This window comes from Aethalodelphis obliquidens, unplaced genomic scaffold (genome assembly GCF_003676395.1).
Source record: "Aethalodelphis obliquidens isolate GAN/ISIS:26980383/991018 unplaced genomic scaffold, ASM367639v1 scaffold43, whole genome shotgun sequence".
Lineage (NCBI taxonomy): Eukaryota > Metazoa > Chordata > Mammalia > Artiodactyla > Delphinidae > Aethalodelphis > Aethalodelphis obliquidens.
The window spans coordinates 14,194,213-14,219,002 of record NW_020837987.1 but is presented as its reverse complement, the minus strand read 5'-3'; the positions used below and the strand labels follow the sequence as shown (position 1 = coordinate 14,219,002).

The 24,790-nt window shown below is 58.6% G+C and overlaps 3 protein-coding genes across 18 annotated transcripts in view; 2 read left to right on the top strand and 1 right to left on the bottom strand.

Moving 5' to 3' along the window:
• IRF3 (interferon regulatory factor 3) overlaps window positions 1–3,719 on the top strand; it is a 5,444-nt gene extending 1,725 nt beyond the window's left edge. For all 5 annotated transcript variants that reach the window (XM_027080245.1, XM_027080244.1, XM_027080246.1 and 2 more), the window contains exons 3-8: window positions 329–500; window positions 587–657; window positions 1,294–1,480; window positions 1,591–1,971; window positions 2,859–2,974; window positions 3,484–3,719. In XM_027080245.1, coding sequence (XP_026936046.1) covers window positions 329–500; window positions 587–657; window positions 1,294–1,480; window positions 1,591–1,971; window positions 2,859–2,974; window positions 3,484–3,651 — 1,095 coding nt within the window. In that variant the 3' untranslated portion in view covers window positions 3,652–3,719. The remainder of the gene's footprint in view (window positions 1–328; window positions 501–586; window positions 658–1,293; window positions 1,481–1,590; window positions 1,972–2,858; window positions 2,975–3,483) is intronic.
• Window positions 3,720–4,833: 1,114 nt separating this feature from the next.
• SCAF1 (SR-related CTD associated factor 1) lies at window positions 4,834–20,482 on the bottom strand. Of its 11 annotated transcripts, none has more exons than XM_027080239.1 (11): window positions 19,001–20,482; window positions 16,023–16,136; window positions 15,717–15,774; window positions 14,880–14,974; window positions 14,470–14,570; window positions 14,267–14,382; window positions 8,221–11,049; window positions 7,481–7,563; window positions 7,043–7,261; window positions 5,585–5,713; window positions 4,834–5,278 (listed from the first exon to the last, which is right to left on the bottom strand). In XM_027080239.1, the coding sequence occupies exons 2-11, from the start codon at window positions 16,128–16,130 to the stop codon at window positions 5,087–5,089; spliced, it is 3,930 nt and encodes a 1,309-aa protein (XP_026936040.1). In that variant the 5' UTR covers window positions 16,131–16,136; window positions 19,001–20,482; the 3' UTR covers window positions 4,834–5,086. The 11 variants fall into 11 exon arrangements, with proteins under 11 accessions (XP_026936040.1, XP_026936036.1, XP_026936037.1 ...); XM_027080235.1 differs by lacking the exon at window positions 19,001–20,482 and adding an exon at window positions 16,532–18,950 and having other exon boundaries at window positions 14,470–14,603; window positions 16,023–16,172; XM_027080236.1 differs by lacking the exon at window positions 19,001–20,482 and adding an exon at window positions 16,532–18,950 and having other exon boundaries at window positions 14,470–14,603.
• Window positions 20,483–20,723: 241 nt separating this feature from the next.
• RRAS (RAS related) lies at window positions 20,724–24,790 on the top strand. Of its 2 annotated transcripts, none has more exons than XM_027080254.1 (6): window positions 20,724–20,891; window positions 22,814–22,901; window positions 23,017–23,119; window positions 23,197–23,305; window positions 24,254–24,372; window positions 24,449–24,790. In XM_027080254.1, the coding sequence occupies exons 1-6, from the start codon at window positions 20,739–20,741 to the stop codon at window positions 24,531–24,533; spliced, it is 657 nt and encodes a 218-aa protein (XP_026936055.1). In that variant the 5' UTR covers window positions 20,724–20,738; the 3' UTR covers window positions 24,534–24,790. The 2 variants fall into 2 exon arrangements, with proteins under 2 accessions (XP_026936055.1, XP_026936054.1); XM_027080253.1 differs by lacking the exon at window positions 20,724–20,891 and adding an exon at window positions 22,361–22,382.

Genomic DNA, 24,790 nt, shown 5'->3' with positions numbered 1-24,790 from the left:
AATATTATATATAATATAATATAATATATATAATATATTATAATATAATTATTATTATTATTATTACAGAGGGTGTCCTGGGGCAGGTTGGTGGCAGAGTTAGACACTCATTAGGACCTGGAAGGCTGGCTTAGAAAGCAAAGGTTTTTGAAGGGTGGTGGTAGGGGGATTCGGGGCGCAGAGAATCTGAGAGTTTGGGGATGGAACCTTGCCAAGTTAGAACGTGTCGGGGGGAGGACGGTGTTAGGACAAGAGGAGACAGGGTTGGGACCCCTGGGGCAAGGTCTAAGTCATCCTCTCCACTATCTTGGTACCACTGGTCCCCTAGGCCTGGGCTGAGGCCAGTGGTGCCTACACTCCTGGGAAGGATAAGCCGGACCTGCCCACCTGGAAGAGGAATTTCCGGTCCGCCCTGAACCGGAAGGAAGCGTTGCGTTTAGCAGAGGACCACAGCAAGGACCCCCACAACCCGCACAAGATCTATGAGTTTGTGGCCTCAGGTGCGCTGCAAGTGAGGCTTCACTTGGAGGGATGGGATTTCGACTGTCCCTGGCGCCCCCACTCCACTTCCCACCTTTCTCCACAGGAGTTGGGAACTTAGCTGAGCCAGACACCTCTCTAGACACCAATGGCAGATGCAGTACCTCTGATATCCAGGTAAGAATGCGCCCCGACCATCCTGCTCTCTGCCCCATCCCCTCTCTGCGTCCTCATGGGCCTATTCAGGCCTCATCTTCTTCCCCTGCACCATCACCCCAGGCTCCATTCTGTCCCATGCAGTCTGTCCCCAACCTGACTCAGTGCTGACCCTGTCCCCCCACCCCCTGCCCACAGCCCTCCATGGCTTCCCAGCATCCTCAGGAGAAAATTCAGAGCTTTCAACAGGCATTCAAGGCCCTAATCCACCTTTCTAGAATTTAATAGCTTTCCTCCCTGTGCAGGGTTCTCTCAGCGTTTTGGGAACTCAGAACCTCTCCTTGATCTTGCTGATGTCTGTGCCAGGGGAAGTCCCCTCTGAAATTCTTCCCAGCCCTCTCTGCCCGCGTCTTGCTTGCAGAGAGCCAGATCCTTGGGTGGAATTAGCTGCTCCCCTCAGGCCACTGTAGTGCCCGGCATACATCAAAGCTGTACATACTTTACTGTCTGTGCCCCAGGTTAGAAGCCCCTTGAGGGCAAAGCTCAGGTCTGTCTCCTCTCTGGGTCCCCACATCGCTGAGCACAAAGCTTGGTCCATGGGAAGTCTCCAGAAAAGGCTGTGGAAATACCTGGATCCTTTTTTTTTTTCCTCTCCAGGAAGACATTCTGGAGAAGTTACTGAGTGACATGGACTTGGCCCCAGATGGAGGGCCCTCAAGTCTGACCATGGCCCCTGAGAACCCCCCTCAGCTCTTGCTGGGCCCCAACTTAGATGTCCCTGCTCCTTGCCCAATGCCGGGACCCCCTGAAAACCCACTGAAGCAGCTGTTGGTGAGCGGGGAAGGTGAGAGCCAGCTGTGGGTGGGAGGGGTGGGAGGGGTTAGGGCTGGGCCGCAAGCCCCCTGACGTTCCCTCATTCTCTCTCCCCTTCACATTACTGCTGCTGCTGCTCAGAGTGGGAGTTCGAGGTGACCGTCTTCTACCGGGGCTGCCAAGTCTTCCAGCAGACTGTCTTCTGCCCGGGGGGCCTGCGGCTGGTGGGATCAGAAGCAGGGGACAGGACACTGCCTGGGCAGCCAATAAGACTGCCAGACCCCGCGGCGTCCCTGACAGACAGGGGCGTGACAGACTACGTGCAGCGGGTGCTGAGCTGCCTGGGCGGGGGACTAGCTCTGTGGAGGGCTGGGCAGTGGCTCTGGGCCCAGAGGCTGGGGCACTGCCATGTGTACTGGGCCGTGGGCGAGGAACTCCTCCCCAACAGTGGTCACAGGCCTGATGGTGAGGTGCCCAAGGACAGGGAAGGAGGCGTGTTCAACATGGGGCCCTTCATAGCAGGTGAGTGAGGTGGGGCCTTAGCTCTGCTGTGGAAACGGCAGGCAATGGTGGTTAAAAACTCTGGGGTCAGGAGGTTTGGGATCGAATTCAGACCCTGCTGCTCTGCTTGTGGTTGAACCTGTGGGGAGAAGGACTGGACTGCTCTGAACCTGTGGAGTCTAAGGACTGTCTCCTCTCTCTCACCTGCCCAGAGCTGGCAGGAGGCACAGGGCCCAGCGTACAGAAGGTGCTTCGGGGAATTAGCTGCCATAGTCGTTATCATTTATTACAATTATGGTGGAAAGACAGATGCAGGAGAAAGAAATCCTTTAGGGCTTTGCTCTCCAAACAGACCTTTCTGCAATGATGCAAATGCTCTGTATTTCCACTGCCCAATATGGTATCCACTAGCTACAAATGGCTACTGAGTACTTAGATGAGGTGAGTGCAAATGAGGAAGTGAGTTTAAGTTTTATTTGATTTTAATTAGATACAATTAAAACTTGAATAGCCGTGGTGGCTAATGGCTACATATTGGACAGCATGGCCTTGAAGGGTTAAAGAGCAGTAACCACCAACCACCTTCTACTCCAGAATCACTGAGCATCCTTGGGGAAGTGGACTCCCCTCCTGGGCCTGTTTCCCCATCCAAATGCTGAGGCTCCAGGAGGTGTGTGTGGAGGCCTACCTTCCAGCCCAGCCCCGATGGAAGGGAGGAGGAACATTTCAGCTTGTGCCAGAACTGGAGGGACTTTCCCCAAATCAATAGCCCCCTGGTCATGGTGGCAGAGATATGTTGAGCTTTAGATCAGGGAGGAAGATGAGGATGTTACTGAGGTTTTGGGGGAGCAGGGAGGGGCAGGTAGAGGGTCTTCTTCCCATCCCTGACTAGGTTCCTGGGCCCCCAGATCTGATTGCCTTCATCGAAGGAAGCAGACGCTCACCACGCTACACCCTCTGGTTCTGCGTGGGGCAGTCATGGCCCCAGGACCAACCATGGATCAAGAGGCTCGTGATGGTCAAGGTACTGCAGCCCCAGGCTCCTGGAGCTGAGGGGTAGATCCTAAAAGGGAGGAGGTTGCTTCTGGGAACTACAACTCCCACAGTCCCCTCGGAGAAACTACAACTCCTAAGAGTCTCTGCAAGTACCAGTTCCTCCTCAGGAGCTTCTGGTGTCCCTCCCACGGCCTCACCCCCAAAGCCTATATTTGCGTTCTCCCAACCATGTGGAAGTTGGTGGACTACAAGTCCTAGCAGCCTGTGTGAGGTACTACAGCTCCCAGGAGTCCTTCTGATCACAAGCTGCTCAGCTCTAGCTTCCAGGAACCCCTCAGCAGCCTCAGCCCTAAGAACCATTTATGGTCTCCCTTGGTGGTGAATATGGGGAAAACTGTAACGCCCAGCAGCCCTGGGCCTAACGGTTCATCCTGGGTTACAGTGGGGGCTGTCGGGAATTGTAGTCTACTCAACCCATCCCCGACAGTAGACGGTGCTGGGTGTTTCCCCTGACTGTTTCTCCCCCACCTCCCTCAGGTTGTCCCCATGTGCCTCAGAGCCCTGCTAGACATGGCACGGGTAGGGGGTGCCTCCTCCCTGGAGAACACTGTGGACCTTCACATTTCTAACAGCCACCCACTCTCCCTCACCTCAGACCAGTACAAGGCCTACCTCCAGGACCTGGTCGAGGACATGGACTTCTAGGTCACTGGGGAGGCCTGAGCCCTCAACTTCCACCTCGACCAATAAACTGGCTCCGGCCATGGTCATCACTTGTCTGTCTGGTGTTCACTTTCCCTGGGCCAGCCCTGACCCAAGTTGGGGGTTATTCCTTCTTAAGGCCCGTTTATCCATCTGTGCAAGCCACTCATATCCTAGGTGCTCACTGCATAAAGGCCAGGCACTGTGCAGGGGGCAGCTGACACTCCTTACCTCTTCCCTGTGGCCTGGTGAGTTGGTGACAGTCACCCCCATTTTACAGACCAAGACACTGAGGCTTAGAGAGGAGGAAAGTCCACCAAGTAGGAAAATACAAGGCAGGTCAGAATCCAGGTCTGACTGTAAGGGTGCCACTCTTTGAGGGTGACCCTGGGGCTCACTCTGGAACGCCCGTCTTGCCTATGAACAGTTCAGGCCGACGTCCAGTAAGCACAGAGCCTTTCGCCTGCCTGTCCTGCCTGTCAGGGGCCTTGGGTCCCCTCCCAACTCCTGCTAGGTGACCTCAGGCAAGTCCTTCTCCTTTCCGGGCCCTGGGCTCCCCTCCATGTGGGCCTGCGAGGGCCAGTTGTAAAGGAATTCTGAGCCTACCCCCAATCGGAACCCACCCTCCCCCCGCAGCCTGGCTGCACCCACCTCTCCTCACCGCGCCTGGGTTCTGGGTAACAGGGACTGATGGAGGCCAGCACAGCCCTGATTCACTGTGTGGCCCTTGCTGCTCCATGCCTCAGTTTCCCTCTCCGTCTCGGGGGAGTCAATTAGATCACCCCAGCCTCATAGGACTGGTAAAAAAAAAAAAAAAAACTGAATGGAGGACAAAGATCCTGTTTCTGGGGCAATTCCAAGGTTAGACAAATAGCACCTAGACGCCCTGAGCTGGGCAGACACTGGTCAGGTGGGGCAGGGACCTCTCCCTCCCATCACCACCACTCTGTATCAGTAGCAACGGCTTCCTATGTGCCAGGTCCGGTTCGAAGTGCTTCACCCGCCTGCGTCTTTCTTAATCCTCACAACACCCACTTTATAGATGAAGAAACAGGCCCAGTGAGAGGAATGCACTTTTCCCAAGTCACACTGTCTACTTCCCCGCTAACCACCCTCACACTTGGGCCAAGGCTCCTCCCCAACCCTTTCCCAAACTGGACTCTGAAAAGAAAGGGCTAAAAGTCCTGGGGCTCAGGGGTAACATTTCATGAAATCTTTAATGAAACTGGGGTAGGGGCACGAACAGAGGGGAGGGGCAATGGGCACAGGCTTGGGGCGAGGGAGATGGCAGTGGGGCTGGGCAGGGGGCTCTCCTCTTTCCCGCAGCAACCCTCCCCCAATCATCCCACTGACAGGGGAGGGACGTAGGGAGGCAGAGCCATAAATATGTCCAGAATTCCAGAGAGACAGCGAAGGAGGAAAGGGGCGGCTGGGGATCTCAGAGAGGGGGCAGGGGCAGGCCCGGGCCGCCCTTGTCAGGGGGTCCCGGCTCCTTGGGCGGCCGTGGGGGCCCCGGAGGGTCCCCTGGCTTGCGGCCGTGCTTGCGGAAGTAGCGGTAGCGTTGGACGTAGGCGCGCACCAGGTTGCTCACCTTCACCGGGTTGATCTCCCCACTTTTGCTGTGGCAGATCTGGGGGGCAAGGGGCAGCTGCAGTCACTGCCAGTCCCCATGGTCCCCTGCACCTGGACTGCTGAGCACAGCTGGGGACTGGGATGGGAACCCCTCCGCCAAAATCCAGGCCAACATCCCTACTTGTCCCCCTGATGCCAGCAGAACAGGCCCAGGTGGGCTTGAGGCATCCTGTCACCCTCTCGCCTTCCAGAGTGACCCACTGCCCCTCTGTCTCCCCATCTCTGTACGCCTGTCTGCTCACGTCCATCACTCCGTCTCATCCTCTCCCCACCTCTGCGCATCTTGTCCCCCTCTGGGCCCCACCTTGTGGACGGCCTTCCTCAGGATGTCCTTGTACTCCTCCTTGGTGATGTCCTTCTTCTGATAATACGGCTTGATGGCCAGCTTCACCTCCTCTACTGCCCGCTCCTGCGTGTGCAGCTTCTTCAGATACTGGCGGGGGTGGCGACAGTGGGAAGAAGGGACAGCAAAGGCCAGGTGAGTTACTGCAGAACCCCTACCTCCACTCACCTGCCCACCAGCTCAGACTTCTTGACCATCCAGCTACTCCCAGAGGTGGAAATCCTGCTTAGGGTCTGCCCTGTTCTCCCCTTGCTACAGTCGCCCCAGACCCCAGGCCAGGCCTGGGCCTCTCAATGTCACTAGCATCTCCTCCAGGCTGGACCCTGGGCTGTCCCAGGCGTCCATGACCAGGACCCATGTGTCCCCTGCCCTTACAGTCTGGTAGGGAGACAGACCTGAGCCAGGCGGCTGTTCCCTACCATCCCAGAGAAGATGGGGGCAGGTAAACTGAGGCCTGGGAAGGGCAGGACACCCCAGCCTTCAGGGCCAATATCTCCCATGAAACACGAATGCCAACTGTTGGGTGAGCTGCTGGGGGAGCCACGGCCACCCCGGGGGGACTCTTCAGGCCTCCCTAGCCCCACAGGAGTGGGTTTCTAAATATGCGGCCAAGAGAAAGGGATTGTGTCCTGCACCCGTCTCATACGTGGAGAGAGAGGACGTTGGCAGAGAACAGACAGGGCAGCCTCACTGGCGGAACAGGGACCTGCTGCTCGTCTCAGGGCCTGTACTGTCCCTGTCCCGCAGCCCATGGCACAGGCCATGGACAAGTACACATCAAAGCTGTGGCCCCAACTCCGTTTATACGGGGCTTATAACACGGGGGTTTGTTCTGCTTTCCTTCTGGCTCTGTATGTGGGGTGCGAAAAGGGTGAGCAGCGCCATCATCTGGTGACAGGGCCATAGCGACCAGCAACCAGACCCACCCAAAAGGTACACAGCCCCAAGGCCCAGGAGGAGGAGCCAGATGTAGTGGGGGGAGGGGGGCCTGTTTGCCCTGCACCCATTCTTTCTCCCTTCGTCCAGGAACAGATGCTTGATTTTTTGTTTGTAAACCATCCCGAGCCCCCCTTACACAAAAAGATCGGGGTGAGAGAAGTATAGATGACCAAAGAGTAGACTGTAGTAGATATATGTATAAACATGCGTGTGTTTATATCCATATTTTTCTTTCTTTCTCTCCCTACCTCCATCCCATCTCTATACGAAATTCTTTAAAAACCTGTCTAGCACCGCTTTCCCAATCATCTAACCAAGTGAAAGTTTAGTTCCTTACAATTTAGTGATTTCAGTTTTATCTAAGTCCTCATCTGCTGGCATCAGTCTCTGGCATTCTCCTCGGGCCCCTGCATCTCAGTATCTGCCTGCGTTCTCTGCAAAACTGTCACCACTAACCCACCTCTCCCAAGCCCAGTTCACCTTGTCTGTGTCACCACGTCCCTCGGAGCTGCTGCTGCCCTCTCTCTTGTCAGACACTGCAGCCAGCCCAGTGGGGGTGGGAGGGGTAGAGCCACAGCCCCCCAGGGGGAGGCTGCCAGGGAGCAGGTAGCTGGAGGGGCCAGGGGGCAGACCCAGAGAGGTGGGCACAGGAGCTGGCGTCACCCCCAGACTTGAGGGGGGCTTCCTGTGGCTGAGGATCTGTGGGAAAAGGTTGGAGGATAAGCAAAGGGAGGTGGAGGGGAGGACGGAACATGTACCCCTATTCCCACCCTGATTTCCCAACAGTCCCAGAGGCAACAGGCTCCCCTTCTGGCAGATACCTTGCCCCAAAGCCTGCTGGGAGCTGAAGTTCCTCTCCTAACCCAAAACAGGGGACAAGAGAAGGGGCTGCGGGGACTCTTCCCCAAGGAAGCCCACCTGGTTGGTGGCCTGGATCAGCTCCTGGGCCTTTGCTCGGCTTGCCAGATTGGCTTCTTCCATCTTGAAGAGAAGTGCAGTCACTGCAGTAGGTGGAGAGTGGACGACAAGGATCGGGAGTTGACGCAAGAGAAGAGAGTGACCCTCACCCAGCCACGTGCCACCTCCCGCCCTGGGCCCCCAGACAGGCTATAAGGTCTCAGGCTCATAACTGGGAAAAGGGGCCTCAGCCACCAAGAGAACCAGCCCCCACCCTGTATGTTCTTAGGACTCGAGGTGTGTGGGGGGCAGGGGTGGGGGTGGCGTGTGGCCAGGGTCACACAGTGACGAGTTGGTCCCGAGCCCCCGTAGCCTCTCTCCCCACCTCTGCAGTCTAGCAAAGGCTCCTGCCATCCGGTAAGGGATACTGCTCCCTGCTCCCCGATTCCGGTCCCTCTACCAAGCCTACCCCAGTCTACCTCTAGGTGGACCCCAGGACACACCCCACTCCTCCAGTCTCTGCTCAACTGGCTGCCCGCTGCTCCCATCTGCCCAGTGCTCTCCCAGTGCACCCAAACATCGTGGAGCCTTCTGGACAGACCCTGACTGGCCCTTACCCACCCAAGGCCCTCCCAGTCCTGGTCACTATACCCACCCCTTCCAAGGTATCTCCACTGCCTCCAAGTTTGTCCCCACATGACCTCCTCCCTGATCCTGTCTGTCCACCCTAATGTGCCCCGGCCCCCCCAGGGGACACTCACAGGCCAGGACACCGCTGGTAGTGCAGTCTACACCAGCGGGCAGGTTCCAGGGCATGGGTGGGGGCAGCGTGGGCAGCTGGGAGACACGGGGGGCTGGTCCATCCTCCGCCCCTGAGTCGCCAGCCGTGGACCCCGCACTAGGGGCGGTGCTGGGAGCGGCCGCAGCCGTGCTGGTGGCCGTGCTGGTGGCCGGCTGCTGCTCCTCCTCCTCCTCCTCCTCCTCTTCCTCCTCCTCCTCCTCCTCCTCCGCCCCACCTCGGACTCCAGCCTCCTCAGTGGCCTCTTCTGGCAGGAAGGAGACCTCAGGTGTCTTGCAGCTGCTATCCACAGTCTGCGAGTCGGGCGTGAGAGCAGGGGGTGGAGGGGCCGCCTTGGGGGGCGGGGTGCTAGGGGCCTTCACTGCCCGCTCTTCCCCGGACCAGGAAGTCTCCTCAGCCCCTTTGGCTCCCGCCGCCTGGCTGCAGCTGTCCGCCTTGGACTTCTTCAGCGTCGCAGGGCCACTGCCGCCACCGCCACTGCCCCCACCGCTGCGGATCTTTTTCCTGGTTTTGGATGGCTTGGTCTTTCCCTTGGTCCCCTTGACTTTCTTGGCCCCAGCCTTGGCCTTGACCTTGGTCTTTTTGGGCTTGGTGCTGCCCTGAGCTGCTTTGGCCACCTCAGTAGGGGCCCGCTCATCCGGCTTGAGGAAGGGGGAGCGGCTCTCTCGGTCTCGGCTGAACTTGACTCCGATGGAGCCCAGGCCAGCAGACGTGGCCTCCTTGGCTGATGTGGTGCTGCTGACACCCTCTCGGATCAGAACGGCCACCTTGGACTGTAGCTTCACCTTCCGGGAGGATGAGGAGGACGACGAGGACGAGGAGCCTGAGCCGCTGCTGACAGGTGGCTTTGGCGGGGGCCCTGAAGAGGGCGCCAACTCCTTGGGGGGCCGGGCCTTCTTGGATGACCTGTCCCTGTCCCTATCTCTGTCCCTGTCCCGGTCCCGATCCCCCCCATCCAGTGCCTTCCGTCGTGATCCCTTCTCCCGGGAGGAAGAGGAGGAGGAGGCCGCCCCAGAGCGGCGCCGGTCCTTCTCACTGCTCTTGCCTCCCCGCTCCTCGGCGCTCAGTCCCTCGGAGTCGTATAGGACCTCGCGCTTGGGCGATGAGGCCGGAGCCGGTGAGGGGCCTCGGGGGTCAGGCTTGTCCGGCCGGCCCACGGTGATGGTCCGCTTGATGGCAAAGAGATCGTGGTCCGTGAGGTCCTGGATGGAGGGCGGCACGGCCCCCCGGCGGCGGCTGTCTCGCTCTCCGCCCAAGGAGGTGGAGCCGGAGGGCGGCTGGGCCGGGGCAAGGCCCTTCTCACTGTCCCCAGACCGCTTCTCGCCCCGGGACCGCGACCGTTTCTTCTTCTTCTTGCTGCCGCCGCCATCCCGGTGCTTGCCGCGGTGCCGCTCGCGCCTGGAAGACGACGACGAGGAGGTGGCCGGGGGCGGGGAGTTCGAGCGCCGCCGCCGCCGCCTTTTCTCCCGAGACCGGGACCTGCGGCTGCCTCCGCGGCGCCGGTCGGTGCTCCGCGAGCGGCGGCGGGCGGAGCGGGACCGCGAGCGGCGGCGGGCGGACGACGAGGCGTGGGAGCCCGGCTTGCGGTCCCGGGAGCGGTGCTTCTTGGGGTCCCAGGGGGAGGCCGGGGCCGGCGGGGCGGGCTGAGCGCCGGAGGAGGACGAGGCGGCCTCCTTGGCCTCACCGCCGCTCCTCTTGCGCTCCCGCCTCGACTTCTTGCGGGTGGGCGGGCCAGTGGGGGCAGCGGAGGCGGGGGCGGCGGCCGGGGAGGGCGAGCGCTGCCGGTAGCGCTCGCGCCGCTGGGTCAGGATCTTGCGGCGCAGGTCCAGGCCGCCCCAGCGCGCGTCCGCGGTGGGCGGGGCGGGGGCCGGCTCCCCAAGGTCCACCTGCAGGGCGCCCTCGCCGTCGGACTCCGCGTGCAGAGACAAGAAGTCGTCCCCCTCGGGGGCCCGGGGGGCGGGCGGCGGGGGCGGGGGCTGGGCCGCAGCGGGGGCCGGGGCCGCCGGAGGGGGTCGTGCGGCCCGGCCGCCGGCCCGGAAGAGGGAGAGCGCCATCCTGGGCTCCTCCTCAGGCTGGACAATCTCGCCCTCCTCAATCTCTGAGTCGCCCGGTGGCAGCAGAGGGGGCGGGAGGGCGGCGCCACCGGCCGTCACCACCTCCACGGAGACCTTGCCTTCCCGACAGGCCTCCGCCTCAGTCCCCACCACAAAGACGCGCCGGCGGGTGGCTCCGTCGGCCCGGGTGGAGTCGGCCTGGGGCGGTGTGCCAGGGGCTGGAGTCGGCTGCAGGGGCTGGGGGTCCGGGCCCGGGCTCTCGTCACCTGGGAAGTCCTGGCTCAGGCTGTTGTCGTCGTAGATGCCCGCCAGGGTCTCTGAGATGCGGCTGATGCTCTGGGACAGGGCTTCCTCCTCCTCTTCTTCCTCTTCTTCCTCTTCCTCCTCTTCCTCCTCCTCCTCCTCCTCCTCAGGTGAGGGGGTCCCCGCCGATGAGCTGGGGTTGGAGCCAGTGGGCTCGAAGGGGTCGTACTTCTGCTCTGGAGCAGGCGGTGGGGAATAGGCCTCGTCGGTGGGGTGGAAGGGGTCATAGATATCAAACCGGGGTGCAGGAGGGGCCGGGGGGGCCGGGGGTGGTGGAGGGGGAGGCGGGGAAGGGGAGGATGATGAGGGGGAAGGGGAAGGCGAAGAGGAGGCAGAGGAGGGGGCAGGGGGCGGAGCAGGGCCCCCGTCTCCAGTGCCCAAGGTGAGGAGGTGGCGGGCACAGGTGGGTCGAGAAGAGTGAGACTGCGGAGAAACTGCAAAGGAAGAGCGGAGACAGGGTGGCGGTCAGGTGCCTGTCCCAGTGCAGCGGAGGGGCCCGCAGGCAGGTCAGCACCCCATCTGCTGGTCCCCCTCGCTCAGCACTCGCCACACCAGCAGGCACTGCTTCCAGTGCTTCACGTGTGTCAACACATAAGATGCTCCTAACAACAGTACCTACGCTCCACGCTGTAGGTACTGCGACCCGGGGTCCCAGGAGGAAACTGCAGCACAGAGAGCTGTGGCATCTTCCCCTAGAGCACAGTCAGCAGGGGGGAGTCAGGATGCAAACTCGGTCAGTGTGGCCTCCGAGCCCGCACTCTCGTATCTACCGGAGATGTAAGCTGGCCTGCGGCCCAAGACCGCCCTGACCAATGACAGCAGTGATGTTCCCGCAGGAGGCACAGGCTGGGATGGGAGAGCCAGGGTTCCAACCTAGGATCACCTGCAGGGGTCAAGCCCTGGCCTGATGAGCCGGCTGCCTCTTGAGGGAATCTATCCCTTTGTACAGGAGGCCTAACGTGAGGCTGAGAAGGTGAAACTCCCTCTCCAGAGTCAGAAAGTGGCAGAGCTGGTGAGCCCTGAGAGCCCGAGTCCTCACCGTGCCCCCGCCACTCTGTGATGAGCCCCATCCCAGGGGCGACATCTGCTTGGGACTCAGACATCACTGACCGGGCCAGGCATCGTGCTGTCCTCCGTTATTTTGTCCGCCCTCCCGAGACCTTGCTTTCGAAGCACTCCACGGTCTCAGCACCACAAGTCACACATGTGGAGACAACTGATCGAGGCTGCCCCCGGGGCGGATGACGGGGCCAGGATTCAGACACACACATCAGAGTCTGGAGGCCACTCTCTCAACCACATGTAACTGCCAGGATCCTGCCCCAGCAAGGACGCCGGCATGGTCACATGAACAATGCCAGGGAAGCCCGGGGCTAAGAAGGCAGCACCAGAGCCACCTCCCCACCCGGATCCCAGGCTCCAGCCCTCTCCCGCAATATGCCCGAGGGCAAGCAACTCAACTGCTGTCTGCCTTGGTTTCCTCATCTATAAAAGGGGAGTTTGCTCATTCATTCAACACATTTTTTCTCATCATCAATCTGACAGACGCGGCTTGGGGTATAGAACAGAACCGCAAACAAGAGACAAAAATCCCTGCCTTCAAGGACTTGCTGAGCACGAACTCTGACTACCCGGGCTGTTATTACCACCACCTGAGGCAAAAACCACGTCTGCAGATCGTAGCAGTCTGCAAACTCGAGACATCCGCTTCCTTATAAATAGTTTTTTTTAAAGGACTATGGGTGAGTTCTTCTTGCGTTCTTAGTATTTTCCAAACGAAGACCAAAAAACACTTGGAATAAGAAAACAAAACACAGGGACTTCCCTGGTGGTCCAGTGGGTAAGACTCCGTGCTCCCAATGCAGGGGGCCCGGGTTTGATCCCTGGTCGAGGAACTATATCCCATATACATGCCGCAACTAAGAGTCCTCATGCTGCAACTAAAAAAAAAAAAAAAAAAAAAAAAAATCCCGCACGCCACAACTAAGACCTGGCACAGCCAAAATAAATAAATATTTTAAAACAACAACAACAACAAAAACCCAAAACATAACCCCAGAGTCCTGCTGAAAACAGCTATTAGGTTCCAGACACAGCTACGGATAGCACTTAAAGCCCAAGGGCCAAATCCCACACATCACCTGTTTTTGTAAATAACATTTGATTGGAACCCTGTCCCACTCACTTGTTTACTTATCCCCTATGGCTTCTGGTTTTAAAAGAAATGAAGAGGGAGTTCCCTGGTGGCCTAGTCGTTAGGATTCTGGGCTTTCACTGTTGAGGCCCGGTTCAATCCCTGGTTGGGGAACTGAGATCCCACAAGCCATGCGGTGCGGCCAAATAAATAAGTAAAATTTAAAAAAATAATAAAAGAAATGAAAATACTTTTGTGGGCCCCTAAGAGTGTGGCGGCCCCCTAAGAGCATGGTAGGCCCCAGGCACCATGTCCCCTGAGCCTAAAGAATAAGTAAGTCACCCCAGATCTGTGAGAAAAAAGAAAGGACGAGGATGGGACTTCCCTGGTGGCGCAGTGGTTAAGAATCCTCCTGCCAATGCAGGGGACACGGGTTCGAGCCCTGGTACAGGAAGATCCCACATGCCGCAGAGCAACTAAGCCCATGCACCACAGCTACTGAGCCTGCGCTCTAGAGCCCGTGAGCCACAATTACTGAAGCCCACGCGCCTAGAGCCGGTGCTCCACCAACAGGAGAAGCCACCACTGCAGTGAAGAGTGGCCCCCTGCTTGCCACAGCTAGAGAAAGCCCACGCGCAGCAGTGTAGACCCGACACAGCCAAAAATACATAAAGTTAAATCTTAAAAAAAAAAAAGGACAAGGAAAACGTGAACTGGTTCAGAGGGTGTGCAAGCCTCTGGCAGAACAGTTGCTCGTCGCTGACCTTCTGCTACGTCTTCCTCTCCCCTCCACCCCTCCCCAGATATTACGTGGCAGAAGGGAAGTCTAAACCCAGGGTTCTCATCAGGGTCCCAGGGGATCTGCAGCAGCATCACTGGTGAGTTAGTTAGAAATGCAAATTCCCGGGCCCTACCAACTCCAGGCCTGCTGCATCAGAAACCCTGGGGATGGGCCTAGTGACCTGTGGATTAACAAGTCCTCCGTGGTGATTCTGATGCCCTTTCGAGTTTGAGACCCTCTGCTCTACACTGCTCAGGGGCTTACCACCGTGTGCAGCAGGGCTAGGGAGCAGACTCTCCCTCGGGCAGGTGCACATCGCAGAAGTCAAAAACTTGCACTTTACACACAGAAGGCCCCGGGCTCAGGGCCACCACTAAGCAACTGGCTGTGCCACCTCGAGCAAGAGACTTCCCTCTTTCAGACTCTTCTCTTCCTGGAGTCGGAGATGCTGACAGTCCCCCGTCCTGGGGAGACGAATTCCTAACGCAGTTACACTGATATTCAGAAGCCCCGGACGCACGCTAACTGCTCCCACATGGTAGCTCTCACATCAGTTTTAACTTTAATTACATCTGCACGTGCATACAACCTTTACTTAAGTCTAACGGGAGAAAGACATGACAGTACAGATTTTGTCTAAATGACGTACTCAGCACCGCTACTACTACCAACAACAGCTAACGCTCACGCGACGCCGAGGCTGACTGCCTGCCAACTCAGCCCTGGTCCCACATACCCGTTTTGCCCGTCCTCCAGGCCCTGACACGGGGCAGCAGGCTGGGTACAGGAAGGGGGACTGGATCCCTGTCCCCAATTCGGACCTCGGCCACCAGCTCCAGCATGTCCTCACTTCTGCAAGACAGGGGATGAGTGAGCCTCAGAGGTGCATCCGACTCCCACGACAGGGGCCTCTCCCACTCCAGCTGCCCAGATACTCACTCGCCAGGCCGCAGGTCCAGGTGGCTGGGAACCCAGGTATCCGGGGGATCCAGGATGCTCACCAGCCCCGCGAGGAGGCCATCGGCAGCCACGTCCAACACCTGGAATAGGCCAGGAGGGGCTCCACCCTGTCCCTGCTTGTGTGAGGGCCCACACAGGCCCTAAGCTCTCAGTAACCCAGACATCTGAGACCCCATGAGAACACGAGGATCCAACTGACTCCTCAACCTGACTGCCTCCAGGACCCAAGGGACCAGGCCTCAGAGCCTCCAACACTGCCCCCAATCAGCACCCCAGACACAGAAGCCTGGGTCCCCAACTCCATTTCCCCATTTCAGGGATCCAGGCCCCAGTGAGCTTCCTCCCCCAGCCCCAGAAGTCCAGGTCCCTAGCCCCCTCTTCTTACTCACAGAAGCCGTGTCAGTCCCCCCTGATTCCTGGGAACGGGGCTCTGAACGTGGGCTCCGACAGCGCCTCCATCGAAGGCCATGACACCGAGAACCATCTGGAGAGAGATTTGCATGGGGTTTGGAGACAGGGGACTAGTTGCAGAGACCTTGCTTGGCAGAGGAAAAAGAGCCTGCCTAGCTCTTGACAAAGGAACCAAGCTCCTGCCTACTCTCCCGGCCTCCATCCAACCGCTTCCCAACCTGGGTCCCAGAAGGACTTCCCAACACCCTTTTGAGGCACCAACTCTCTCACCCATTTGTCCTCCCAGCCACCCTCAGGATGAAGTCCAGACAAGTCAGCTTGGCCTTTAAGCCTTGCTGTGACCCAGTCCCCATGGAGCAATCCTGCTTCCCTTCCCACCAACATCCTCTGCCCACCAGCCCCAAAGACCCACAACTCGGTCCAGCAACGTGGTCCCTGTGCTGTGTGCCTGCTGGTGCCGCCCCCACCTATCAGGCTTTCCTCTTCACCAGACAATGCTCAACAGCCTTAGAGACACAGGTCCCCTGTCACCTCCTCACTGAAGCCTTCCTGGACCCCATCTCCCTCCACACCAGCTTAGCTGGGCCTCCTGCCCTCTCACGGTGCCTCGGGCTACCTCTGTGCTGGGACTGCGTCTCCCCTCTGCCAGACTGTGAGCCCCTCCAAGACGGCCACAGAGTCCAACCCATCTTGGGCTCCCTGTGCCAGCACAAGGATGGCACCCAGGAGGCCTCGGGAAAGCGTATATGAATGAGATTAGGAGAAAGAATGCAGAGATGGGGCAGGGGGCTGGGAAGAACCAGAAGCTGTCATACCTTTATCATTTGGCAGGTCCCCCTGCAGGGAACTTCCCACAGCCTGCTGAATGGCCCGCTGAAGGAAAAGTGAGGGTGAAGGGGATGGAAAGAAAGAGCAGTCAGGGGATGCATGCGGAAGGTCACAAGCTCTGCTGCTGGGAGACAGCCATTCCAGACACCCCTACAACCAGACTCAAACCCTACAGACAGGCCAAGAGTCCTGGCCCCCCAACCCCTCCTTTCCCAAGGGTCCAGGAGTCAGGGCCCTGGAATCTGGACTCCCAGCCCCTCCCTCCCTCGGCCCCAGGCGTCTGGCTGCCTCACCAAGATAAAAGCAGAAGGAGAAAGCGTAGGGTCTCTGTCTGGCGGACCGTCACCCCGATCCTCGCCTGACTCCTCTGTCTTCCCTCGAGACTCATCTTCTTCCTCCATGGTCACCTGGTGGTGGAGGCGGGGGAGAGTCTGGAGTAGAGGCTGGTGGGCAGGGCACAGTGGTGCCAGGTGGCGGAAGGAGAGGATGGACATGAAGACCTCAGGGGCCTCCAACACTGTATCCCCTTCAGCATCCCTCCTCTCCTCCACCGCATCCCAGGCCCGGGCAAGTACCAGGCCCAGTGCAGACACTAGAGGGACTGGAGCAACCCTCTTCCCTTGTCTGAATTTGTTGCCTCCTCTGCCAAAGGGAGGCCTTCCCGGCCTATTTCCACACACCCCTCCCCAGTTCCCGCACCTTCCCCCTTTAAGACCTCACGGGAGCCTGCCTTCATGGGAGCCAAGACTCTTTTCTGTTGAGTTGTGATTTCAAACACTGCCCCGATGTCTCATAAACCCACCTTTCCCAAACCGAGATACGTGCCAGTGTGCTGGGTGCGCCTCAAACACCACGCCACTTCCTAAAGCATCGATTCTCCTCGATGGTGAGGGACCCAACAAAATGTATTTACACACAGAGGATGGAGCTATAATAGAATGAGCTACAAAACCAGTACGCCACTTTGAAAACGAAAACACAAACTTCAGGAATGCTGTCCACTAGACGCCGCAGGGAGCACCCTCCGATCACCTGTCTGCCCCTTGTGTGGAAGTGCGGCGCAAGGCTTTGCCATGTCACAGAAATTCTTAGGTTATACAGAAGGTGAAAAATCACTCTTCAGACTGATGGGGATTTTGATTAGGGCTTCAGAAAATACGAAGATTTCAGCTATAGGCTTCCCTGCAACTGTCAAGTCTCCTACTCTGAAGACAATAAATATCTGGTCCCACAGTTCCTAGAAAGCTTCAAAACCCCTAACCCTCAACGCCGTGTGCTTAGCTCTAAGTGGGCCCAATAGGAGTATCTAAGTCAGAGAAAGCCTGTGAGAATTGAAAGGAGACAGACTCCTGACACAGAGTAACAATACAGAGTAACAATAATTATCATGGGCTATATACAGAGTAACAATATTTTTTGCGGTACACGGGCCTCTCCCGTTTCGGAGCACAGGCTCCGGACGCGCAGGCTCACCGGCCATGGCTCACGGGCCCAGCCGCTCCGCGGCACGTGGGATCTTCCCGGACCGGGGCACGAACCCGTGTCCCCTGCGTCAGCAGGCGGACTCTCAACCACTGCACCACCAGGGAAGCCCTATCATCGGCCTTTAACGCCCAGGTTTCCCCTACTTCGGTCTCCCCTACACCCTCGGTTGCATACCTGCCAAAAAAAAAAAAAAAAGATCTCGGCCCTGGTCTCCCTCGTACCAGATTTTCAGAAAGCTCTCCCATGCTGCCTCCTGGCTCTCTAAGAGCCTGCAGTTCCTTCCCGAACTCCCACAGACAACTCTCACTCTGATAAGCCCCTCTGGACAGTTCCCAGCCCTGGCGCTGCTCTTCGGCACCTGGGTGGGGGTGGGGGGAGCACACGCTATGTAGAACAGCGCTGTCACATAAGAGAAGCTTAATCAAGATGTGCTGACTACAGACCCACAGAGCCCCAAACCCTCTGTAGAATGAACATCCTCCCTTGCCCATTCACACATGCCCCGGGATTTGCAGACACACCCCCGGCTCCTTAGGTCTTTTATACCTGAGAAGCCTCTGCAGACGCTGCTAGGTCCCTCTAGATCAGTTTCCCAAACTATAAACTTGATAGCAGTTCAGTGCTTTACAAATAGCTTGTTATCAAAGCAAATCGAACACAGTAGAAGATTCTTCACAATACATCACAAGTAAATGAAAATACTAATTAATGGGACTTGGGTATGAAATTCATATGACGGTGTACACTGGGTCTCAATGAAAAAATGTATTTCTCACTGTAGATCAAGGTCAAAAGAGTTTGAAAATCACAGCACTAGAGGAGTCTAGACGATCCTATAGACTTTCCCAGACCAAGGAGGACTAATTCTAACTCTCTCTGTAGCCCCAGGGCCACGCAGAATTTTTCAACATTGTGCATTTGAATTACTTTCTAAGGGCAAGTACAATACAGCTGGGCAAATTTTCCAATACTCTTCATTGTCTTATTCTCCATGCAATTATATGGCCCCCCCAAAGGCATTCGAATTTGCAGTCACACTCAAAGCCACCTAGATGGTTCCAGGTTCTTCTAACTGCCCCCAGCCTCCTGTCACCCAGACTAGACACTCCCCAGACAGCTGGAGACCCATCCAGGCCTCTCAGAACATCTCAGTATTTGCCTCTCTCCCTTCGTGGGTACATCCCGCTCCTCTGGGTATCTATAAAAGACTTCCTATCCCTGGAACAGTTCTTCCAGGCCCAGCTATATGGCCCCAGACCCCTGTAGGTGAACCGCATCCTCAGGTCAGCACATGTAGACACTTCCCAGCCCTAACAGACATACCCTAGGCGCTATAGTTGGCTCTGCAGATACTCCCCAGCTCTTGCAGATCACCTTCACCCCGGGACATATCTCAAGATCTCAAGATGGCCCCAGAACCCTCTAAACAGACCCTAGCCTCCGGTCAGCTCATAAAGACGATCAACAGTGCCTACAAAAATGACCCAAGCCAGCTATATGATGGAAGGCAGGCTTCAGTCTCAGTCCAGGCCCTGTGGACGCCCCCAATCCTCTCGGGGACGCCCCGTAGATGCCCCCCGGGACCACAGACGCGTCCCGGGGCCTTCAGAAGGCCCTCCGCTCGGCGCCAGGCGCCGCCGCCGCTACCAGGCCCGAGGCCGACCCGCTAAGCCCTCTAGGCCCTGCGGCGTGCCGGGAGGACCCCGGGACAACTAGCGACGCGACTCCGCCCCGCCCACCCCGATAGGCCCGAGCCCCGCGGCCCGGACCGCCGCCGCCATCTTACCCCGCCGCTCGGGCTGCGGCTCCGGCCCCGGCGCGGGGCGGGGCGGGCTGGGGCGGGGCTCGCGAGCAGAGGGAGGAGAGGGGTGGAGCTAAAACACCGCCGAGCTTGCCGGGACTTCAAGTATCGAGCACGGTGCCGTGAAGGCTGGTGGGAAGGCTCCGGACTCAGTTTCCCAGCAACCAATAGGACACATAGGCCGGGTGCGCGCGACGCACGCCGGGAGGCGTAGTCCGCGCGTCGCCTCCGCTGCGCGGGGACAGCAAGCGGGGTGAGGGGTGAAGTGGGCGGGGTTGCGGTAGGCCGCGATTAGGCCCCAAAGTACCCAGCACGCGCGCGGAAAGAGCGGCGGAAAAGGAAGTGACGGAAAGAGCGGTCAGCGTGACAGATGCGAGGGAGTTGTAGTTCCAAGAAGTGGGCCGTAGGAAAAAAAAAAAAAACAACACAGGACAGGCTGGGAGTTGCCCCGCCCACATTCTAGGGATCCCAGAATCCCGATACCAATTTCTCTCTAAATTTAGAACCAAGGAGCGCAGCCCTACAGCATCCTCCTCATTTAGGACAGAAAAAGTCCAAATTCCGATTCCTCTCACTCAGAACAGAGGAGTCCGGACTCACATTTCCCTCCTCCCTGGGACTCAGAAGCCGAGCCCTCCTTCCTGTTAAATCCAGGAGTCGGGCCCTCAAGCCATCCTCAGACCATTCCTGGTCTCAAACAAACTACCTTACACTAACCCGAGTGTTCGGGTTCCCCATCCTAACTCCCTCGGATCCAGAATTTTGGGTCCCCAGCCTCTCCAACCTCTGGATCCAAGAGTCTGGGCCCTCAGCTTCCCTCCTTTACCGAACCTAGTAGTAAGGACCTCCAGGTCCCCTCCTTCTGGGGACCCAGGAGTCCAAGCTTCCAGCCCTATTCTCTCCTAGGTATTCCTAGGGGTCTGGGCTCTCAGCTTCCTCCTCCTTCAAGACCCAGAAATCCTGACCCTAGACCAGGCATAATCCAGGCATCCCGGCTTGGGCGAACTGGCTCATGGATTAGGAATGCAGTGATCTCACGGCCCCTCCCTGCCCAGTTACCCACTGTCCCCCCTCCAGGGCCCCATCTTCCCTCCCAGTCTGTCTTCCGCTTGGCTGGGACAGCGGGAACCGGAAACCTGGGTCCCTTAGCGGGCGGAGCCTGCAGCATCCAGCCCAGACGCCCGCGTTGGGAGCTTGGCTAGGATCCCAGGACGGAGGTTGAGCTACCCCTCAGGACTTGCTACTTTCTCGGAGCGCGCCTATATACGGCCGCGCGCGAGTCCGCGAGCTCCGCCTACTGGAACAAGGCCTCGGAGATGGTGCCCTGAGAAACTGCATCACGGGGTTCCTCATTTGCATAGCCCCACCCCGAGCTATCTTCCCGACCCATCGGGAAGAGAGAATGAGAGCTTATTAGCATATCCCCGCCCCCAGACGGCCGGCCAGCCGAGAGCGCGTGGCGCCGCTCGGGGTGAGCCCAGTTCTCTTATTAGCGTGTCCCCGCCCCATTTGGAATTCCCCTTCTCAGCGAACGCCGTTCCCCTACTCTTATTATCATAGCTCCTCCTTTTCCCTGGCCTTGCCTCCTTCTTAAGTGTCCCGAGATACTAGCCCTTCTTGCTGGAGTTCATGATTATGCAGTAGCCTTATTAGCGTGGCCCGCCCCTAGGCCCCGCCCGGCTCCCCCCCAGGCGGTAGCGGCGGCAGCGGCAGCGGTGGCGACATGAGCAGCGGGGCGGCGTCCGGGACAGGGCGGGGGCGGCCCCGGGGCGGGGGGCCGGGGCCCGGGGACCCCCCACCCAGCGAGACACACAAGCTGGTGGTCGTGGGCGGCGGCGGCGTGGGCAAGAGCGCGCTGACCATCCAGTTCATCCAGGTAGTGGGCCCTCACCCCGGGGGGGTGCCCCCGGGACCCAGAACTGAGCCCTTTGCGGGATCCCTGAGACCCCGGTTTCCCCTCGATCCATCACTGAAACCCTCCTGTGAGGCCTTCTAATCTTAAAAAAGTCCCCCTCAGATGTGACCCTGAGCCCCTCAGGGCCTCCACCCACTACATGAGGGACATTCCTCCTGTACTTGTATCTTGAGACCCACCACCCCTACCCCCAGTACCCAAGACCCCGCTTCCCTACTGATCTGACCGTGGGTGCCTCCTGGGAGCACTCTAAATCCAGAAGAGTCACCCCATCCAGACCCTAAGCACTCTCATGGGCCCCCACCCCCCTAGGTGCCGCCTTCCCCCAACCTTGAGCACCATCTCCCCCAAATCGCAGACCCAAACTTCCCCTCTGAGCTACCCAGAACCTGAGACCATGCCTGTGCCCGATGCCCTTGAGATTCCCTCAGTCTGGAATCTCCCCCAGGGACCTCCCCCAGAAACTGGAAATTATGCCCAGGCTTTGCCCCTGAGGCCCGTCTAGGACCACCCAGTCCAGAGAGAGGCACCCTCAGACCTGAGAGGTTTCAAAAAGATCCTGCCCCTTGGCCATTCCAGAGAACTCTAAGACCCCAAGTTCTGGGGTTCCCCTATCTCACCAGACCCAGACCCCCACCCTTCCCCAAGGAAAACCCACCACTCCTCCATCTTGAGTTTTCCTCCACTCCGATTCCCCGAGCCCCTCTCTGAAACTCTGGCTAGCCCCCAAATCATCTCCATGGAGTAAGTCCCCAGATTCTTGACACCCCTAGAAAGACCTGCTCCTTGGGAGTTTCTCTGATATCTTAAATGTATCTCAGGGTCTTTAAGATTCTCTAGACTCTATAGTCTATGACAAACCTCCCAAATGCTCCCAAGGCCCCAGTTTTCACCCCTGAGCTTCTCCTGATGTATTTTGCAGATACACCCCTAATCCCCCCAGGGCCAAGCACCCCCGCTAACAGGCAGGATGCAGCCTGCAGACCCCCAGCTGCCAAGTCATCACTTCTCTCCTGAGAATCCACCCCTGCCCAGGAAACTTCCACCCCATTCCCGAGGGAAATCCTCCCACCTCAGAAAAACCCTAGAAAGGTGTCCGCTACTGAGATGCTACCGCAGAGGCCCCCCCGCTCAAGAGACCCCAGCCAGCACCTGCAAGGGAGCCCCTGTCTGTGTAAAGAAATGCCCCAGCCCTGGGCCCCTTGCACCCAGGGGCAGACCCAAAGCTGGCCCAAAGCCTGGCTGGAGGCGGGCAGGAAGGGAGGGGCCCGGCCTGCGGGCGGGGCAGCTTCTCCGCAGCCGGATTGGAACCGGGACCTTCCCCTGGGAGGAGACACTGGAAGCTGCCCGAAGAGGAGGAGGGGGAGGGGGAGGAGGAGAAGGAGGAAGAAGAAGAAAAAAAAAGAGGGAAGAGAAAGAGGAGGAGGAGGAGGGAGAGCTATAGACAGCAAGGTATTCTGGGCAACAGTGGCTCTCAATAACTGAGCAACTACTATGCCCAGGGGATATATTAAATACTGAACAGGGATTTTCCCTGAATCTCACAAACAGTGGATTAAGCCTAGTGCTATTTTTATCCTCATTTTCCAAATGAGAAAACTGAGGTTCAGAGAGGGGAAGTGATTCGTTCAATGCCACATAGCCAGGATTGTAATCATGATGTGGGGAATGTACTTTATACCAGAAAAACAGGACCACGAGACAGAGACAGGAGCCTGGGGAGGGCCATGGGAAGGGACAGAAACCCAGAGAGAGGGAGACAGACTCAAAAGAGGGGAAGAGACCCAGAAGGAGGGGGGCCGAGAAAGTCGGGGCTCAGAGGCAGGGCTACATCACCTCTGCTGGGACACTGCAGTAAAGGTGTCCTCTTCCCACCCCACCAGTCTTACTTCGTGTCTGACTACGACCCCACTATTGAAGACTCCTACACGAAGATCTGCATGGTGGATGGCGTCCCAGCCCGGCTAGACAGTGAGGACGGCAGGGGAGATGGTGGGAGGGGGAGTGGCAGGGCTGAAGGCTTGGGGGGAGGTGGGTGGCTGGAGGGACCCTCGTCCCCACAGAGGCCCCTCTCCCCTCCCTGCAGTTCTGGACACTGCTGGCCAGGAGGAGTTCGGTGCTATGCGGGAACAGTACATGCGCGCCGGCCATGGCTTCCTGCTGGTGTTTGCCATTAATGACCGGCAGAGGTGAGAGTGACGGGGGGTAGGGAGCAGGGGGGGCACTGGGGGTGAGCAGCTGTCTGGACCTCTGGCTTCATCCGCAGTTTCAACGAGGTGGGCAAGCTCTTCACGCAGATCCTCCGAGTCAAGGACCGAGATGACTTCCCCATCGTGTTGGTCGGGAACAAGGCAGATCTGGAGACACAGCGCCAGGTCTGGGACACCCACCCCCACCCCCCACCCCCCGCCGCGAACGACTGGACCTCATCTCAGTCTGGGAGGCTCCTTCTGGTGCACCTCCTGAGACTCCTCATGTCAGGATCCTCCTCTGGCTCCCTCGGTCCACCGTCACACACCCCACTAGACGTGTTGCCCCACCTTGGACCTTCTGAGTCCACAGCGTTGCACACAGGCGTTCTCAGGAGAGGTAGCTGGATGGAAAAAAAGGGCACCTCCCCCAGGGTCAACCAGCCCCAATGTTCTGTCCTGTCCCCTCCTCTTGTTCCTACCTGGACCCTGGCCTCAGCCTCCTGTTTCTCCCCGCCAGTCAACCTCTCACTCTGGCTGCCCCTCCCCTGCTCACAGCCCTCCCATGGCTCCCCAGCACCCCAGCTCTGCCACCTGGCCTTTGATGCTCTCCATGATCTTGTCCTTTCCTTTCTCTGTTCTCACCATTTCCCTATACACACAGACTCTGTGATTTTCACACAGAACTCGTCTTTTCGATTAAGCCTTTGGGGATTTCCACCCTTTGGGACTTTGCTTGGGCCTCTGCTGGGAACACCCTGACTTTTCTGTTTCTCTGACAACTCGGTTGCAGGAGAAGGTCTCTGGAGCCTTCCCCGATTCCTTACTTAGATGGCGCCCAGCTAACCCCCTGGGCATCTCCGCCAGGACCTTCCTGGACGTTTTCCTCTTCTCTTGGGCCCTCACTGTATGTAACCCCAGTTAGAGCACACAGTGTGTCTTTCTGCCTCCCCCAGCTGGGACCAGCCTTTTGGGTGGCACCAGGCGGCATGTGGGACCTTAGTTCCCCCACCAGGGATGGAACCTGGGCCCCCTGCATTGAGAGCGAGGAGCCTTAACCACTGGACCACCAGGGAAGTCCCTGGGACCAGCCTTGAAAGCAGGGACCTGACTCCTCCGTGTCCCACGCCCCAGGTCCCCCGATCTGAAGCCTCCACCTTCAGCGCCTCCCACCACGTGGCCTACTTCGAGGCCTCAGCCAAACTGCGCCTCAATGTGGACGAGGCCTTCGAGCAGCTGGTGCGGGCCGTCCGGTGAGCAGTGCGCCCTTGCCGTCGTCCTCCACCACCCCCCTCCCTGCGGCCCAAACTCACCAGCCTCTTCCCGCAGGAAGTACCAGGAACAAGAGCTCCCGCCCTGCCCTCCCAGCGCCCCCAGGAAGAAGGACGGGGGTTGCCCCTGCGTCCTCCTGTAGGGACGGGAGAGGAGCAACCGGCACGAGCTCTCGGGACCAGCCGCCCTCGCCGAGCTTCTTTCCCCATCTGGGTCTCCCAGGAACACTACACTCCCACCCGTGATTCCTGGCCTCCTCCAGGGGCCATCACCACTGTGTGCCTTCTGCCACCGCCTCCTTCCCCCACCCGAGCCCCAGGGTGAGGGCTCCCGGGCATCCGGGTCACTGCTGTATATAACTCCCCTCCCCCAGAGAAATAAACGTCACTGCCAAGGTCA